This window comes from Choloepus didactylus, chromosome 3, assembly GCF_015220235.1.
Source record: "Choloepus didactylus isolate mChoDid1 chromosome 3, mChoDid1.pri, whole genome shotgun sequence".
Classification (NCBI taxonomy): domain Eukaryota; kingdom Metazoa; phylum Chordata; class Mammalia; order Pilosa; family Megalonychidae; genus Choloepus; species Choloepus didactylus.
The window spans coordinates 84,346,809-84,366,605 of NC_051309.1; the positions used below are offsets into that span (position 1 = coordinate 84,346,809).

At 32.8% G+C, this 19,797-nt stretch overlaps 1 protein-coding gene across 1 annotated transcript in view; it reads left to right on the top strand.

Moving 5' to 3' along the window:
- Positions 1–19,797, top strand: part of BMP2K (BMP2 inducible kinase) — a 155,435-nt gene that overhangs the window by 111,339 nt on the left and 24,299 nt on the right. The window contains 5 exon segments of the mRNA XM_037830070.1: positions 2,939–3,132; positions 4,182–4,280; positions 4,936–5,120; positions 8,759–8,916; positions 15,809–15,919. Coding sequence (XP_037685998.1) covers positions 2,939–3,132; positions 4,182–4,280; positions 4,936–5,120; positions 8,759–8,916; positions 15,809–15,919 — 747 coding nt within the window.

Genomic DNA, 19,797 nt, shown 5'->3' on the forward strand with positions numbered 1-19,797 from the left:
TATTTTAGTTGCATAATTTTTGATAATTATTTTAATTTTATTCCTATGAAATAGCCCTGTTACCCCTGTTTGGTGATATTTGCATTGCGTTCTGTATCTCATTTGTTGTGAACATCTATACATCTGCTTTCCTTCTATTAGCATTTGCCTTTATCCTATTAACCCTTTTATTTTATGTCATTTTGCTTTAGTGTGTCTTGAAAATAGCACATAGATGGATTTTTATTTTTTTGTTTTTTTTTTAAACAGTTTGTGAGTTTCTACCTTTATCAAAAAATTTTATCTCATTAATATTTGTTGTGATTGCATAGTTGTGTTTATTCATAGCATTTTATGATTTTTAGGTACCAAGACTTTTTTATTGTTGTTGCTCTTTTGTTTGTTATATTTTCTTTGTTTGTTTTCATCCTTTGGTTGATTGAGATTTCCCTTTTTTTCCCCTTTCCTTTTTCTTTTTTTTTTTTTTTTTTCATTTTAAAAACAGTGGTCTGGAAGTTTTGAACTCTACTTTTTTTCTGTGGCATTGATTCTGAACTGGTAGCAGTATTGCTGCCTAGGCCAAGTTTGGAAATAGGGATGAGTATTTGTAGTTGTCTCCGTGATTGGGACTATTGCTGGAATTTGGTGGAAAGGATTGCAGGGATATCCATCACAAAATTTACTGAAAAGTGTGTCCAGCCTCAATTGTCAATAACATCTATGTGGTTGCCCTAAATTTATAAAAGTAAGTTTAAGTATATTTATGTTTTGACAACTACAGTTAATCAGAGTCTGTATCCTCTGCACAATAAGACCAGAAGCGTAACACACTTCTTTCTTCCCACCATCTTTCATGTTGAGACCTGGAATTTTAATTCTAGGTTTCTAAAATTTATTCATCATGCCTAATCAACCATTTATTAATGATAAGTCTTAGTGATTTCTTTAGTCAATATTATTCCTTGTCTATGGTGCCATACCCTTGGATTTGTCTTTCATTTTGCTTTAGTAAGTCCTTGAATACTTTTTTAGAATCTAAGTTTAAATGCTGTTACCAAGATTATTTAATGAAATGTAGAAATAGCCTGTTAACAATGAGATAACTGCAACTGTTTCTTTTTCAGGATTTTATTAGAGAATACTTACTCCAATTCACATTTAAAAGGACTTGGGAACTATATACTCATTCTATAATTCTTTTACTTTAATTTTTATGTATAGTTTCGCATTTTTTCATGGGCAAAACTGACCAGAGAGAACCACCCCACCCCACCCCCCCCAAAAGCTGGATAAATATGAATCAAGTTTTCATTCACTGTCAGAGATCTCATTTGTGGTAGGGCTACAGTGATATAATTTATCACACTGGATTCTTAGTTATTTTGAAATTGTTCCTTTTTGCCTTCTTCATGGAGTTATATTGGGGGGAGGGGAAGCTTAAATATGAAATAGATCAAGGATGCATCTACAGAAATATTTGTTGTACACTTTGCCAAGTCTGTTCTTTCATTAGCATATTCTTTAATGTGCTTAAGAGGCATGATGTCAAAGTGGACATTTGACTGAACATTTGAATTCACTTCTTTGAGTCTTAATTTCATCATTTGACAAATAAGGATTATTAGTATGAGAATGAAATAATGTATTTGAAAGCATTATTTTCATATAAGATTGTTGTGATATTTGGGAGTCTTCTGTTGCATTGTGGCTCTGTTTTGAGAACAAAGGAGCTCTGTTCAAACTGGTGAAAACATCACAGTTTGTGAAGTGAGGGTTGAGCCTCATAGCCTTTAAATGGTTTTATCCCAACCACAAGTGTTTTCCAGCTGGACATCAGGGCCCTAAGAGATGAATATCTCTGAGGAGCTTAACTTTTTACTACTCTTCTATCTGGAAAGATCTATGCTTAAAAAAAGACATATGCTAATGGTGCTTATGTCTATGTGCTGAAATTGTGATTTTCATTTTCTTCCTTATATTTTTATGAATATTTTTAAGAATAATTATTAAACTAAACATACATTTTCTTATAATTAGAAGAGAGAATGAGTGCTTTTAAACTATTTTCATAAAGGTGTTGAAGTTAAGGCCTGGGAAGGTTTTGAATGTATCAACCAACATTGATGAAACAGAGTCCTTCTCTCCCTCTTTGCACTCTCTCCCCATTCTGTACTTTTCTTTAGGATTGTCCAGTTGTGTTGAATTTAAGGGAAGTCATTGGATGAGACCTATAGAAATATAATGTATTACATTTCCTTTTTTTGATGTTGCATGTATCTTGGTTTTATTTTAGTTATCTTCAGAAGTTCATTCATAGGATTTTTTCAGGGTGAAACTGATGTTGCTTGTAAATAAATATCCATTCTGGAGACAGTGTTAATAGATTCACTATAGTAAGCATTTATAGAGCATCCGTTATGTAAAAGGTTCTTTGGGACTCTAACAGATAAATAAGTGATTACCCTATTCCTTAGGGACCCTTGTTGGGAAATAGCCATGTAAACAATCAATTACAAACATGCAGGGCAGAATGAAGTATTATAAACTGAGTGGAAGTATTAGATGAAGAAACAAGGAAGAGAGATTTGAACTGAACCTTAAAGGTTTAAGAAGAATTTCAGTAGGTGGCAAATGGCATTCGAGACTGAAAGAATCATATCATCAAAGACAGACTCATGAAAGTGCATAATATAGTTGAGAAATGTGGAAAATGTGAAGCATGAAATGTTTATAAAATGTTGACTTGTTCAGAATTGTAGTTGACAAAAGTTAAGTTTCAGAAGTATTTATAATTATAGTAAATAATCCCTTTAGTCTACATGTATATGGAATTTCCTGTATTATAAAATGGGGATGTAAATGTTTGGGTTAAATGATTGTTCAGATGAATGTTTTGTAATCTAGTCATTTTATTGAAACCACGATTATGTTAATATAAGTTTTTGCAAACCTATTTTAGGAGCACCAAGTTCTGGAAATGGCCCTGAGATTTTATTGGGTCAGGGGCCCTCTCAGCAACCTCCACAGCAGCATAGAGTACTTCAGCAACTACAACAGGGAGATTGGAGATTGCAGCAACTTCATTTACATTATAGTCATCCTCACCAACAGCAACAGCAACACCAATTACTTCAGGATGTTTATGTGCAGCAGGTAATTCTTTTGTTAGGTTAGATATGGAAGTGAATTGTGAAATTCAATTGACTATAGCAATTGACTTTGTGAATTCTGTTTTTGTCTCATAGGCACTTTAAACTCCAGAGTCAAGTAAACATTTTCCAAAGTGATTATTAAAGATTATGTATTTAATTTGCTTTCTTGAGAGACATAGGAATACTTCGTTGAATATGTTGCATCATGGCTTTGTGAAGCAAAGAATGTTCATCTAGTAATTAGGCATTCATGACCAAGCACTGTTAGGTTATGATGAATATTATCTATTTGAGGCTGCATTTTGAGTTTGGTTAAATGCACTAATGTTATTGTTGGAAAGCTGACACTAGACTTTTCAGAAGTAACGTCATCTTGGGTTTTTGTTTTTTGTGTTTTTTTGTTTTGTTTTGTTTTTGCCTATGGTGTCATGGAGGTGGGGGAACATTTAGAGTTGGAAGGGACATAGAAAAAATGAACTTAAGTTCTATTCTGTCCTTTGCCTCATCAGAGCTTATAAATTTCTAGTTTCACCAATTATTTTAAACTTAACTATTGTCACCGTCATCCTTTTATTATTTCCTGCAATATTTTCAAGCCAGTTATAAGCGTAACACTTCTCATCAGTGACTTCCTCCTTTGGTTTTGACTCATAGACCCATGATGGCAGGTAGTAAGTTGGTGGTGCCATGGAATTGCCAGAAGATACCAGTAAAGGGGAAATAGAGGAGAGTGGGGATATACCATAATGGTTCCTGGACACAAGTCTTTATCAGCTAGGAAAGGGTGGGAAATGAGTTTAGGTTTCTCCCAATATCCTTAACCTGTTCTGGAAACTGTTTCATTTTCATTTATGTTTCATTGATAATTTTGAAACCAATTCAAATAAGCACATATAAGCAATAGTCATTTGCTGATTATAGATATTTTACATTGGTGTTTGGACTACTGATTTCCCAAACCATTGCTATAGTAAGATCAGTACTTAAGAAAAAGACTGTGCCACAAAAATGGCATGAGAAATATTGATTTATTTGTTTTTCTCATTGTAGTATCAGCCTGCAGTGCAGCAGCAACAGATACTTCAACAACAGTTTTTAACGCATTCACTGTATCAGCAGCAACCTTCTGCAACACAATACCCTACAATAGTAAGTGTTATATAATTTCTAGACATTTCTCTGTAAGTATATAATATAATGTTTGAATTTACAGTGTGAATGATATTAGTCACAACTTAATTTAAAACCCGTTCTTTTAATTAATTCAGGTTAGTTTATTGACACACTTTATCAAGGCCACTCATAGAGACTCAAAAGCTTTAAATTCAGTTGCACTACAGCACCTGAATTTAGCATATCATAAAACTGATAATATATTATCTTTTCTCCTAGTATAAGAGAAATGTTCTTTCCATGATCTTTTGTCTGTCATGTGTGTCTTTCATTCAGCAAACATCTATTGAATAAAAAAAAAATGAAACCAAAGGAAAATTGCATTTGCTTCAGAGAATAGTTTGGTTTTTTCCAACAACCAACATAACTAGTGAATTTAAGCTACTCCGTTGTCTTTTATCTTAAAATATTTAAATAAGGATTTTTGAATATTGCCAACTGAGCCTAGCTTTGCTGCTTCTTAAATAGATTTATTTCATCTTGCTGCTGTTTTCTTGTAGCAGAGCTGTACCTTCAGATAAAAATGGTTTCCAGGTTTCTTTCCAATGTGGAAAGGAAGGAACATAAGATGCATTGCTGGCAGTGCTTACTGACTGAGCATTGTTTTGTGTAATGGTGTTTCTTGTTTCAGATGCAGCAGTATCAGCAGGCTTTCTTGCAGCAGCAGGTGCTAGCTCAATATCAGCAGTCTCAACAACAGGCATCACCTGAGTATCTTGCCTCCCCTCAAGAGTTCTCACCAGCCTTAGTTTCCTGCACTTCATCACTTCCAGCTCAGGTTGGAACCATAATGGACTCCTCTTATGGTGCCAGTAGGCAAGTATTTTTTTTTTTCTTCCCAGTAGTCAAAGGAAGTTATTGTGTAAGTAGATATAATTGTGAGTGAAGTCACTAGTGCCTCCTAAATTAATAAAGGAATGTCCGTCTTTCTGTAGAATCCCCTTTTTTTCTCATTCTGGTCCTCTCTTCTGGTCCCTAATGTTCATGCCCATCCTTTCATTCATGATTCCTTGGTTAAATAAGTTTGAAAAATTTGGGGTTAAAATCAAACATGTTTCATTAGTGGAAGATTTCTCAGATTCTACAACATCTAATGTACACTGTGTATTGCAAGAGAAGGTTAAAGTATGCAATTTGCTGTAGAACACCTCCCAGCTTTATTTGGGTGGGGGAGGGGAGATGAAGGGAGAGAGAAGGAAAAAGAGATGGGGTGGGGGGAGGAGAAATGATTTATTGAAATTGCTTCCTAGACTAAAAATCAGGGTGCATGAATTAGAACAAATGTATCCAGGTAGAAAGCAGAGCATGTAATGAAAGGTTGGTTTATAGGTTTAGATCAGTATTTGCCAAACTCTTGTTATTTTCCTACTCTGTTCACAGTTTTGGCTTTATCCAGATAGCACATTTTTTTCTTTGTTTACTCACAGTTTTTCCTTAAATAAATAACACTACTGCAAATAATGAAATTAAAATAAGTATTCTAAATGTTAAACCAATTAAACCTATTAAATATCAACTATGAAATAGAAGTAATCTAATAAACTTACAAAAAAACACATAGCTAAAAATAAGTTTCCCAGAGATAAGAATAGAATAGTTTTATTATTATTAAAATTAGGATATTCTGCTCAATATTGCTGAGGCTGGTGTTAATTAGATGATTAGATTTTTACTTTTCATGTTACCTAGTATCAAGAATATTTATTCCATCTAGAGTATGTAATTGGGAAGTGCAAACCATATTAAACTGTCTTCTAGGAGAGAACGTATATAGTTATATATACTTTGTATTCTAAAGGATTACCAATTTCTGGAAGTAGAGTTGTATAAATGAGGAATGGAGTAAATATTAGAAATTCTCTAAGAGAGAATTCTTCTTAGTGTTCCTATAGCTCTTATATGTTCTTTACATATGTGCTGTGTAAAGAAAGATCTGATTCATTAAAAAGGAGGATACTTACCCAAAGATTTGAGGTACCCAAGAGCAGGCAAGGTGATGACACCTATAATTCATGTGAACTAAAGTAAACACTGTTTACTTTAGCTTCATCTGTAGTGTTACTATTTGTGAAATCACAGGTATGATATGTTTTTTTTTTTAATTCAGTTATAGTGAGATATATTTGCATACCATACAGTCATCCAAAGTGTATAATCAGTTGTTCACAGTACCATCATATTGTTGTGCATTCATCACCTCAGTCTATTTTTTGAATATTTTCCTTGTACCAGAAAAAGTGAAAATAAGAATAAAAAATAAAAGTAAAGAAGAGCACCCAAAACACCCCTCCTCATACCCTATTTTTCATTTAGTTTTTTGTCTCCATTTTTCTACTTATCCATCTATACTCTGGATAAAGGGAGTGTGATCCATAAGCCTTTCACAATCACACTGTCAACAGGTATGATATGTTAGAGTATTTTTAAAAATTTTATGTTACTATAAAAGTTTTTAAAAATTGGTTTAGAAAATCAATGTGATTTACCACAACAAGCGAATGAGAGAAAAAAAAGAAAACACATGATCATCTCAGTTGACATAGAAAAAGCATTTGACAAAAGCACCCTTTCTTGATAAAAACACTCAGAAAAATAGGACTAGAAGAACATTTCCTGAACATGATAAAGGGCTTATTTTTTGAAACCCCTCAGCTAACATACTCAATGGTGAAAAACTAAAAGCTTTCCCTCTAAAGCTGGAACAAGACAAGGATGCCCCCATCATCATTGCTATTCAATATTGACTAGAAGTGCTAGGCAGAGCAATTAGTCAAGAAAAAGAAATAAAAGGCATCCAAAAATGGAAAGGAAAAAGTAAAACTATCCCTGTTCATAGATGACAAGATCCTATATACAGAAAATCCAGAACCAACAAGAAAGCTACTAGAGCTAATAAAAATGAATTCAGCAAAGTGGCAGAGTATGGGATCAGTAAAGAAAATGAGAGAAGTTTTTATACACCAGCATGGAGCAATCGGAAAGTGGAACCAAGAAAACAGCTCCATTCATATCAGTGATTAAGATAATAAAATATCTAGGAATAAATTTAACCCAAGATGTAAAGGACTTGTATGTAGAAAACTGCAACTCATTACTGAAAGAAATTAAAATAACCTAAATAAATGGAAGAAAGATATTCTGTACTCATGTATTGGAAGAATTAGTGTCAAGGTGTCAGTACTACTCAAAGCAGTATACAGATTTAACACAATTTCTTGTAGAAATGGAAAAGTTAATCATCACATTCCTATGGAAGAGCAAAGGACTTCAAATACCCAAAACCATCTTGAAAAAGAACAAATCTGAGGACCTACACTTCCTGATTTCAAAGCTTATTACAAAGCTACCATAATCGAAGCAGTGTCATATTGGTACAAGGATAGACATATAGACCAACGGAATAGAATTGAGAATGATAAATAAATCCTCATATCTGCTGCCAGTTGCCTTTTGACAATGGTGCTAAGTCCAGTCAATGGGAAAGAATAGTGTCTTCAGCAAATGGTGGTGGGAGAACTGGATATCTACATGCAAAGGAATGGGAGTGGACCACTCCCTTAGATCATATACAAACATTAACTCAAAGTGAATCAATGACTAAATATTAAGTGCTTAAACTATTAAACTATTAAAAGTGGATCTGAATTATTAAAGCAACTTGACAGCTTTGTTTCATTGTCTAATTCCTACATTATATTTACAAGCTTGGTTGAGGGAGAGGTTCCCAGGGACTCTGGGGTTTAGAAGTCCCTTAGACTCTCATCTTCTCTTAAAAACCAAGAAGACTGTAAGATTACTTTCATAGAATCTGTGGTCTTAGGCACCAGACTGTAGATACTTTAAGCACCATAAATAATTTATGTTCAAACTAACCCTCATCTAGCTTTAGTTACTTCATAAAGCAATTGACCTAGCAGTTCAACTTTCATTGATAGCAATCTGTAGGGAATACCTTTGTGAAAAGGAAAATTATTGTGGTGTCTCTACCAGGACATAAGACTACTTTATTTAATAGTGATTTTGGAGTGATACTGTTTGCTATGGTAACTACTATCAAGAATAGTTATTCATAGGCTTATTCACTATGAAAATAATAGATAATATTTGTGCTTATTTTGTGTCAGCAGTGTTCTCTTTGCTTTGCCTATATTAAATCATTTAATCTTCTCAGTGACTCTATGAGGTAGATATTGTTATTCCCATTTTGCAGATGAGGAAATTGAGGAACAGAGAGGTTAAAGAACTTGCCCAAAGGCTCATAACTAGTGACTTCATAGAAGTGCTGGAATTCAAACTCCAGTTGCTCTTCCTTTAAGCCCTATGCTCTTATCTGCCAACTCTACCATAATAAAATGATCTGGTTTTCTAAGTGTTTACAAAGTATGAACTAGGGCACTATAAATTTTTCTTTATTCAATGTTTTTTTTCCTCTTTCCTCTCAATTATAATTATAGGTCAGTTGCTGATAAAGAGGCAGTTGCAAGTTTTGTAAATCAGAAGAACATCAGTAACCCCCTTGATATGTCAGGGTGGAATCCTTTTGGAGAGGATAATTTCTCCAAGTTAACAGAAGAGGAGCTGTTGGACAGAGAATTTGACCTTCTAAGATCAAGTAAGGGACACTTGAAGGCTTATTTTGCTTCACAGTAAAATATCAGCTCTATAGTTATTCAACAAGGCCAAAGACTGTTTAGAATTGGTGTATAGAATATTCTTTTTGTGCATTTGAGGGCAGTAATTCAGGCCACATTCTTTTACATATACTATCAAATTATGTTGTGTGCATTAGAAATCAATTGTTGATAGTAGCTATTAAACCCAAGATTGCTGAGAGTATGTTGATGTCCTAAGTCTTAAACACTGCATATCTATGAATGTTAAATTCAGAATATCTCCAAAATATGGAAAGTTAATGTACAAATAAGAAGGTAGACATTAGTATCTTTCCTAAATAGTCATTTTGCAGCTCTGCTTTCTTGCACACTCGGTAGAAGCTATTGTGGGTCTGAGATGCCCTTTGAAGATGCCTGAAAGAAAACATGGGCTACTACATTATGTTAATGTTTTGTAATGCCCTTTCAATGAGTGGTGACATAAACCGGCTGCTTTGTTGTCCTGACATGGCAAAAGTTAAATAAATTCTTTTCCACTTTAAATCAGATATCTCAATGTTTTTACTTGAAATTATTGCCTTTCCCTTAACTACCTAATATGTTTGTCAAGCCTCACTGTATATACTTTAGAAAACCTCTCTTTTGGAAGAGTAATGTGGGTGTTTTGAAGAGGTTGCAAAATTGGAGCAAAAGCTCACTTCCAGAGTATGTAGATAATTTTCAGGTATCTGAGGTGTGTGTGTGTGCTTGCTCTTGCTTGCACACATTTTCACCTTTTGCATGTGAAAAGGTCTTAATTGTCTCTAGTTTATGATTCCTAGTTTTTATTTAATTTTAGGTACTGGCCTTATGAGAACATTTATTAGATGAAATGCGTTGTTCCACATTGGTATATATTTTATGTAAAATTTATCAATGCTCCAAATTCATGTAAGAATAGTTGTTTGGGATTTAAATTTGTATTTTACATATTGGTTATATGACTAAGATATATTAAGTTTATGATTAAATGCAGATATAAAAATGAGTTCTGAGCTTTTAATAAAGATTTGTTAACTTTGGTAAACCAGTCATTCATCTTTTTATTAAAAAAATTTTTTTAAACCACAACTTTTTTGTTTGGCATTTTTCCTAGAATTTGTGTTAAGTCGCCCCCAAAACAAGGTTTTAAAGAAGGAAATAAAATCTCTCTCTCTTTTGGGGGGATGATGGTATGGGGGAGACAGAGGGGATAATAATACTATTATAATGTGTAGAATTATTTTTAGAGCAAAAGGTAAAATTAGAATATTCATTTTTTTGTATGGGTATTCTGACCAGGATAGTAACTAAGAGTTTGCTAAATCAATATGTTCTACTTCTTCTGTGATTATTTTCCTATCCTTTTCTTTTATCAACTTATGGAATAAGTAGTCACATTCTTTTATACCTTATAAAAATTTGTTATTCTAAGTTTCCTGGAATTTGTAATGACCATCCACTGTTATTTGCTTGGTATGGGCAAAAATGGCATATCAATATATATGTATGTGCAGTACTTAACTTTATATAATTTGGGTTTAGTATGTACAACTCTTAACCAGCTATTTACTTTCAAATGTCAAGGTCATATAACAGTTATGTGTAATTTACTTACATATGTGTACACTTGGGTGTGCAAAAAGAGTGTTCAGACTTCATCCAATGTTAATTATGGAAAGATATTAAGTTCCAAATGGAAGTACAGGGGAAACTTTATCTGAAGGTCAGACTTGGAGCAACCTCAGCCATTTGGAAAACTGCCCAGATGATTCCTGACTTACTAAAATCACTGTCACAAGGCTGATGCACTTAAGTTGGCACCACGTATCAGAAAGCATGAATTCTAATCCCTAGCAATGCCGTTAACTAGGCTTAAATCTCAGTAAACTCACTTACCCACTGAGTCTCACTTTCTCATCTGTAAAATGGAGATGATGATGCCTATCTCATAGGGTTGAGAAGAGAATTAAATGAAATAGTATCTTCAGAGCATCTGGACATTTAATGAATAAATGCCACTTCCCTTTTCCTCACCTCTGTAGAAGTCTTTAGGCTCTGATTTAGGAAGTTATTGGCCTTTAAACAATGCTTAAAAATTACACTTTAAATTATCAGTTTTTTCAGCTTGCAATTAAAAAAAATTAAAAGGGACTTTGTGGACAAACAAGTTGACAGCAGAAGTGACAAATGATAAGAAGGAAGGAGGTAGAAAATTATCTGGTTTTCCTTTAATAATCGATGATCATCGTAATGGGGTTCAAAAAAGGTGAAATGCATTTAATATAGTTTATAAAGAAATCAAGAATGTATAGAATATAGTTTAGAAAGATTTGCTCCGAAAGTTTTACTTAACTGGAATATTCAAACATTTTAACACCTCTTTCACTCACAGCGATAAGGTATCTAATATTTGATCTATTTGATAGGGTCTAAATTACACTGATGGGAAAAAGACATCTTCCAGAACCTTGGAGTTTCAGTAGAAGACTAACTGTGCAATGAAAATTGATGGTTGGTCATTACTGGTTGGTTCCTTGTCCCTAATAACTTTTTTTCTAAATGAATAAATTATTGATGTATTTGAGACTTCAAATAGAATATTTGTACCTTTTTTCTCGGCATAGATATTTAGCAACAATTTTTCAGAGTTCTTTGTAAAATAATTTATATTTGGTTTATGGAATGCTTTTCCAATGAGAAACTGAATACTTGAGCTTTAAAAAATATAGGCATTGCCCATGTAATGATTGTTCAGACTAATAGTTTGCCCTTTGATGTCTTACTTTTAAAATGCTACATGGTTATTTATTAAGCAAACAAACAAAAAAAGATATGCTGTCTATGAGGTATTTTTTTGTGTATTTTATCCAGAAGGTCATTTTAAAATCATAATAGTATTCTTAGATTCTAGATTCCAAAATATTAGTAATTGTTAACAGAAATTCTTTTCCGGTGATCTTTAAAACAGTCAATTCTATATACCAGGGAGCAAAGGGTTTTATCATATAAAATGGATTATTTTCTTTTTGCTTTTATTTTCAGTGTAACTGAGTAGTAAATTATTTATGGATGGGAAATTTTTTTAACCTGTTCCTATTTACCACCAAAACATTAAGTCATGATGAAGCATTAGTAATAAAGCTTGTCTCAGTATTTAAAAAAATTTTAGCTTGTATTTTTCATTGTCTTTTTTACTAAAACATCCAGATTAGAATACAAATTTCAGGAAATTTAATTGTCATAGCATTTAATACATTCATATTAATTAGAATACAGGTGTTTTCTTTGGGAAATTTTTAAAATTGCCTTTGCTCAAACAGTTGTGTAGCTCTACATGTTAATTAAAAGCAATAATTGTTAATGGAATATTTTTTCTTGTAGTGGATTTATTTTTTGTTTCTGTTTAAATTTACATCAACATACCTGAAAGAAAGAAGACACCAAAGACTGTGGCTGCTTTGCAAATTCTATTGAATGTGCTGTTTTTTTTCTATGAAGCCACAGAACAAATTATATTTAAACATCTGCAACTGTAATTAGCTCTTTGTAAAACATAAACTCACCTTGTTAGATAATTCAGACCTTTTACTATTTCTTTAGTATATTAGTACAGTTTCAAAAGTTTCATATAAGGACTGCACTGTTAAAGCTTATTCATTAATGTTTTTGCCATGTAGTATCCATATAAGCTGCTGAATTGACTTTTTAGAGAGTATTTTGATTTTATGATGTTATGGAATATACTTTGATTCTAGAATTTTTAAACCCTGTAATTTTGCTATCTGAATCAATTAAAATTCTCAAAAAGAGGCTATCGTTATTCACCAACACAATCTTTTGGGAAGACAGGAGGAGGTAAGTTTCTTTTATCAGACAAATCAAACTCAAACTTTGTCCTAATCTAATGAAAACCAGTTATTTGAAAATGGTAGTTATATTTAAGGGTTGATGTATTTTGAAAAGTAGCCTTCGACAATTTAATTTGTGTATTTGTTTTGTATTTAGTGTTTTGTGCCCTGGGATCCAAGTTATCATGTAAATTTTGCAAATCTGAATGAGTTTTTAAAAACCTTCCATTAAAAAATTGATTTTATGTTTTGTGGAACAATGAAAATTTTATAGTGAATTTATTCTGATTCCTATTTTGGAATAATTGGATAAATGAACTTTTCATGGAACAGTGTCTCCTGGGAACCTTATTAAAAATATTAATCATCTCTACATTATAATGGTTATGCACTTGTCATAACTACATGGTGCAATTTGTACGTTTACTGTAGATTGATAGAGATAATACACCAGTGCCTGAGAATTCTCAAAAAACCTTAGCAGTAACCTAACAGTCTTATAAGCTGGGAACCATTGGTATAATAGTGATTTATAAACCTGGAAAGTATGTTAAAAGACAGATCCCCAAGCCTCTGCCTCAGATAATCTAATTCATTAGGTCTTTGGTAAAACCCAGGTAACCACATTTTATACAGGCAACCTGGAAGTTGTGATGCAGATGGTTTGTGAAGGAAGTCTGGGCCTAATTAAGACCTGAGTACTTACATACTCTGTCTTGGAAGAGTAAGGGCTCTTGAATATTGATATGCTGTGGCTATCACTGAATGTATGGTGAGAGACATTCTTTCTCTTTTGTTCTTCTTCCTCACTGCCTCTTTCCTTTGCCCTTATCATTTGTACAACAGAATTTGGGAGGTGGAGAACTGATAGACATGGGCTGGGAGTGGAGCCCAGAACTCTGATACTAGTTTTTACAGTTGCTTTTATGAATACATTCAGGGCTTGATATAATAAGTAACCACAGGTGTTCTCTATGACTTAGTGAATCTTTGGCCTTTCCTTACGGTTTGATTGTGGCTTCCCACCACAATAAGTTAGGGACTCCTGGTTATATAAATTATTCTCCAACTTTATTTTTTCAGAAAGATGCTGTAAGAGTCTAGCTTGTCTTTAATAGGTGTTGGACAACAAAATATAGTAGCTTTTTTTTTTTTCATGGTACAATGAACATTTGCTGCTGATTTCCTTAGTATACAAGTAGTATCTTGAAAAATAACTTCTAAAACATATTTGCATGGTTATTATCCATTGGAGTATTGGATTTTCAAAGTAGTACATAAGTTTTGGACGTTTTGTTAGTACATAAAGCAACCGTTAGATGTTCAGTAACTCAGTATCAGTACCTCAACCAAACATTTCTTAGTACTTCAACAGAATTGTCCTAAGTAAAAATTTAAATAACCCAAAGTTTCATGTGGCTATTGCAGAATTAATCTTAGCCATAAAAGCTGATAATTCTACTCATTTTCATAAATGTTTTTGAAAATTGTGTGTCCATAGGAGTAATATTCAGGATATTATAGACTTACAGGGCTTTGCCTTCTCACGAGTGTGGTCACCTGGTAGCTTGTTGACATGCAGAATCTCAAGCCCCACCCAGACCCATTCAGTCAGAATCTGCACTTCAACAAATCCTCAGGTGATTGGAATGCACTGTCCTAGGGGATGCTGCTTTACCTTGGGGAGGCTTTTTGCTTCACTCTGAAGTTACAAGTCATTTTTAGAGAATTCCGTTTATATTTGTTTTTTTCCCCTCCTCTCATCCTGCATTCCCTTTGAATTCAGTTGAAGCCAGCATAGTTTACCCATAGAATTCTTGAATATAAGTCAGCTTAAACATGAATTCTATGGCTGAGGGTTCACAGTTCTATTCCTGGGGATGACTGAAATATCTGGAAGGGAGGCAGAATGTGTCCCCAGTAGTGTGAGTTTGATTGCTAAGAATCAGAGGAAAGAGCTGTTTTATAAAAATCAGGAAGTTCACTTTTGATTTATGTGCTACCATGTGCAGAGTTTAAGAATAGGGAAAAGATCATTACCAGTGAATTAAGATCTGTCAGCTGTTTCCCCAACATACCAGGTCTGCTCCTGCCTTAGAGCCTTTTCTGTAGCTCTTTCTCTCCCTAGATTATTCTTTCCCAGGGATTTATTCCCTTTCTTCTGTCACATCCTTTTCTCAAATGTTACCTTGTAAATATTAGAGTCATCCTATAACTGCACAACCTGCCTACTCACCCCCATTTCCTTTTCCCTGTAGTACATTTTTCTGGATAGCTTTATTAGTTTTTATCATACTATATATTTTTATTATGCTTGTTGCTTATTGTTTATTTTTCTTTGCCATGATATAAACCCCATGAGGGCAGGAGTCTGTTTTGTTTGATGTAAGATGCCAAGTGTCTGAAACAGTGCTTGGTACATACTAGGTGCTCAAATACTGGTTGGGTGAATGAATCAACTCTGTCCTTAAAGTTTTTAATCTAGTAGAGAAATAGTTCTGTATCTCTGTGCATGTGTGTGTCTGAATGGTTTGGTAATTATTACAAAGTAATATGAAAAGTGAAAAAATAAGTACAGTGGATTACTTTTTATTGCTAATGAGAAACAGGATTTACTTGTTTCATGTATGAATGACCATTTAAAAATATATTTTCTATATGTAATTTTCGAAAAAATCTGCCAAATACTATGTTTGATAAACTGCATTTGTTAAATTCAGCTCTGATGTATTATGGGTTGAAGATAACTGGTATGTAAAAGAACCAAGCTAAGTTATTAGGTTAGTTATATTTATTTAGTGAAACCCAGTGCTACTACACTGTTCAGCTTGACTGTGTAACAACAGATATGTATGAAAACCAGGACTACTTCTAAAATTTATAATAGTGAACTCTATGTTATCTATTTTTAAAGGCTGTTACAGTGTTTACTTTTTACTTTTATTTATACTGTATATAACTTTTATTTAAAGACCATTTTATTTTATTTTACTTTTTGTTTTGTTTCATTTTATTTTTGCAGACAGGCTCAAGGAGAGAACATCCTCAGATAAGAATGTAGACCCACTTTCTGCTCCACTTAACCATCCTCCAGAAGATCCTTTTGGTTCTGTTCCTTTCATTTCTCACTCAGGCAAGTTACATATGTAACATAATCACTACCATTAAAAAAATACACAAGGACATCAACAATAACAAAACCTAATTAATATAAAGCTAAAGTAAGAATCAGGTGTTTAGTTAGAGAAAATAGAATAGAAAATTATTATACCCTTTTGCTGCTCAGTCTTTCTAATGTTGCTCTTTCCATTAGGTTATTCACTTGTACCTTCGTCAGCATTTTTCTATTTTGACAGATTTATGTAATAGAAACATAATTGTTTCTTTTCACCTTTTTTATTGGATGCTATTGAAAAAAATCTATAAATGAAAATGTCTTTACCTTTTAGATACTTAAAATACATTTAAAGATTTTTTTATACTTAGCTTTTGCTTTAAAAGCCTTTATTTTCCTAGTTTATTCATTGCCACTTACAGCTGTGCTTTTTAATTTCTTTTACCTGCTCTTTTCAACTTATATCCCTGCTTTTGATTTCAATCCAGGATTTAAATATTGTTAAAAATGTTTTTAGTAACAACTTCAAAGTAATTCCCCATTTAACACTTTTGAAAATACTAGGAGGATGGACTATGATCCATCTTTTGCGTAGAATTAATTTTTATGTGTGTATGGTTATAATGGAAAAATGAGTTTTATTCTTGGTAAAGGGAAATGGAAGAAATTATGCTTAAGTAGAAGGTAAAAGTTGTGTTTAATATATTCAAGGTAATTGCCCAAGTCTATTCTTTGGTTCTGTTCCTTTAATTTTTCACTCAGGCAAGTAATATAAGTAACATTGTCATTACCATTTAAAAAAATACAGTAAGAACAACAAAAGAAAAACTTACATATGTAAAGCTAAAATAAGAATTCTGATGAATGAATACACTGGATGTTACAGCTTTGCATTATTCAGATTTGGTTACCTGGAACATCTAGCACAATGATCAAGAGTGTTTCTAATTGTTTTTGTGCTCCATGGTTTACTCTTTATCATTTATTGAAAACAGTCCATATACTTGCCCTTTCTATTTGCTTGCATCAGGTTGTCTTTTTTTGTGTGAAAGATAAATCATTAACTGAGGAAGACAGCTTATTGTGTCTCTTGACTTAATGTGCTCCCTCCCAACCCCAGTACCTTCTGTCACAAAAGTGGTGTTTTTCCTTTTAAACTGAAGTTTTAAAGACCTCAAAATAGTCCTTATAAGCTCTCAAGAACTTAAGCTCTCAAGTCACTGAGTGACTTCAAAGATTGATCTATGCAACTACTTCTCTGTTGTTTAATGACTTTCCAAAGAATCCTGGGGAAATAGTAAAGTTAGGTACTAGAGTAAGCCTCAGTGCTTGATCTTTTTCCTGGGCAACCTTATTTTGGGGTTGGCCTAGTTTTGTAATTAGAAGTATGCTTCCGGATGTTAGCTTTATTGATGCTATTGTTTTGTTTAATTTTTTACTCTGGGTACCTATGTTAGATTTAAGTGTATTGAGGATTGGATACATGAAAATAGCTATATATTATGCTTTCTTACTTGAATTTGAGAATTGACAGTTACTGAACAGAATTTAATTTTAGGTAAACCATATAGAGAATGCTACTAGAGAATATAATGAATTCATTTGTGAGACAGAATATGATAAGAATTTATCAAGTTTTAAGTCTGCTGCTAAAGTACATTTAAGAAAAAGAACCACTGTCTGAATCTCATATGCTTATAAACTGGTTTTATTAGAGGTGTTCTTTTTGTATTTTGAAAGAAAAATTTTCTTTAAATATTAACTTTGAAATCATAATCCATTAGATTTTACCTTATTTTTCTTCAGTGAATCATAATTAAATTTTACAAGATAAATTTTAAATTAAAATTTATTTTTATTAAAAAAATTATATAGTTTAAAAAATCAGATTAAATAAGGCTTATAATGAAATAATGATTTCTCTGCCTCCTCCTACCTGTCCCCTTTCCCTGTTTACACTCCCTGTTTAATTCTGGCATTTTAATATATTGTGCTTATTCTGCTATTCCTTTTTTTTTTTTTTCCATTAGAAAAAAAGATATATGTGGACTTCCTATTATAGAAAATGAGAATCTAGATTAATTACACTCCTCCCTGTTACACAGATTATACATATGCACATATTGTATCCTTTCTCCCCATCCACCCAATACAGTTTTGACAGTTTTTGGTTGAATCAGTGTTCAGTGTTTGCATTTGAATAAAATATATAAATGTTTGTCACTGCAGAGGTCCATTATATTATGATTACATTTCCTTTTATCTATGAAAATTTTTTTTCTGGAATTACTCTATAATTATTATGCTTTTTGATTATTTAGCTTTTTTATGTTCCCTGTTATTGATTTATCTACAGTTAGAAGTGTAAATTTCCTCACAATTTAAGGTGGCTATCATCTTCAGTTTTACTTGGTTATATTTCTCATATAGCCCTCCAGTCTGAATTGGTTGCTCGCTGGGCCTGCCACACATCTATCATTCTAGTGTTTTCTTTCATCATTAGTCTTCCTGGGAATTCTTGGATCTCCTATCTTCTATCTTAGTTTATTAATTATAGTGGAGCAATTCCTCCAGTAGTTTCTTGAGAAAGTGTGTTATGAGAGGGACTTTTTTAAATTGTGCTACCTAAAAATAGCTTTCTTTTTAAAACCTGATACTTGATTGGCTATATCAGACATACTTTTCCCTGTGAATTTTAGAGGCACTGCTTCATCGTATTCTAACTTCTAGTATTGCTGTTGAGAAATCTGATGCCATTCTGATTTCTTATCCTTTATATGTGGCCTATTTACTTTTTGAAATTTATTCTCTCTGGAAATTTTTAGTATTTTTACTATGTGTTCTGAATATTATGTTTTTTTGTTTGTTTGTTTGTTTTTAATTCACTGGGGACCTAGTGAACCTTTTCAGTCTAGAAACTTACCTTTTTTTGTTACATCTTTTTGCTAATTTTTATTCATCATTTTTTCTTTTTTTTTTTTTTTCTGTAAATCCTCTTGGACTAATTCTCTAATTTTAATTTTTTTTCTCTCCTGTTTTCTGCATCTTTGTCTTTTAATTTTGTCTCTAGGAAATTTTCTTAACTTTAGTTCAGACATTCTTAGTTTCCAAGAGATACCCTCCCCTTTTTAAAAACAGCATCTTGTACTTGTTTTATGGATGCAGTAGATTTTCGTTTCTCTGAGGATACTTTGGTTTTGTACATTTTAAAAAATATTTCTTGCGCCACTGTGTTTTTGTTGAGTCCAGTTTTTTTTCTTTTCTTTTTCTCGTTCTTTATTCTTTTTATCTTTGTCTTTCTCTTTTGGAGGTCTTCATAAATAAATGGTGATGCTTTGTGTCCCAGAGGGGGAAGTACTTAAACTAAGACTGGAAGGATATTAAGAAGTTTGCATGTTAGAGACTGTATGCAGTGGTCTCTAGGCATGAGAAATCCTTTAACTGGATACATATCGCTGAATAAAAAATGTGTTGGGGAAGTGGAGGGAAGTGACACTAAGCAGATCTTAAATGGACCTTGCATTCCATATTAAGGTATTTGGACTTTATCTGAACTCAATGTGACCTTCTGCCTAATGATTGCAAACAAAGGAGATACCTTACCAGATTTGTATTTTTGAAAGATCCCTCTATAATGAGGCTAGTAGGGAATAAATGCTGTACTAATACTATTACACTAATTTAGGGAAGAAAGGATAAGATCCAGAACCAAAGCAGTAGCAGTGGAAACTGGAAAAACTTGGAGATTGACTCTATCTGGGATGTAAAGGAAAGGGAGGTATTTTGGATTTTGGCATGGGTGACTAAAAAGTGTCATTCAGTGAAATAGGAAATGCAGGATAAAAATAGGGCTCCATCTGGTCTCTTCAGGGAAAGAAGGGAAAATCGTCTGTGGC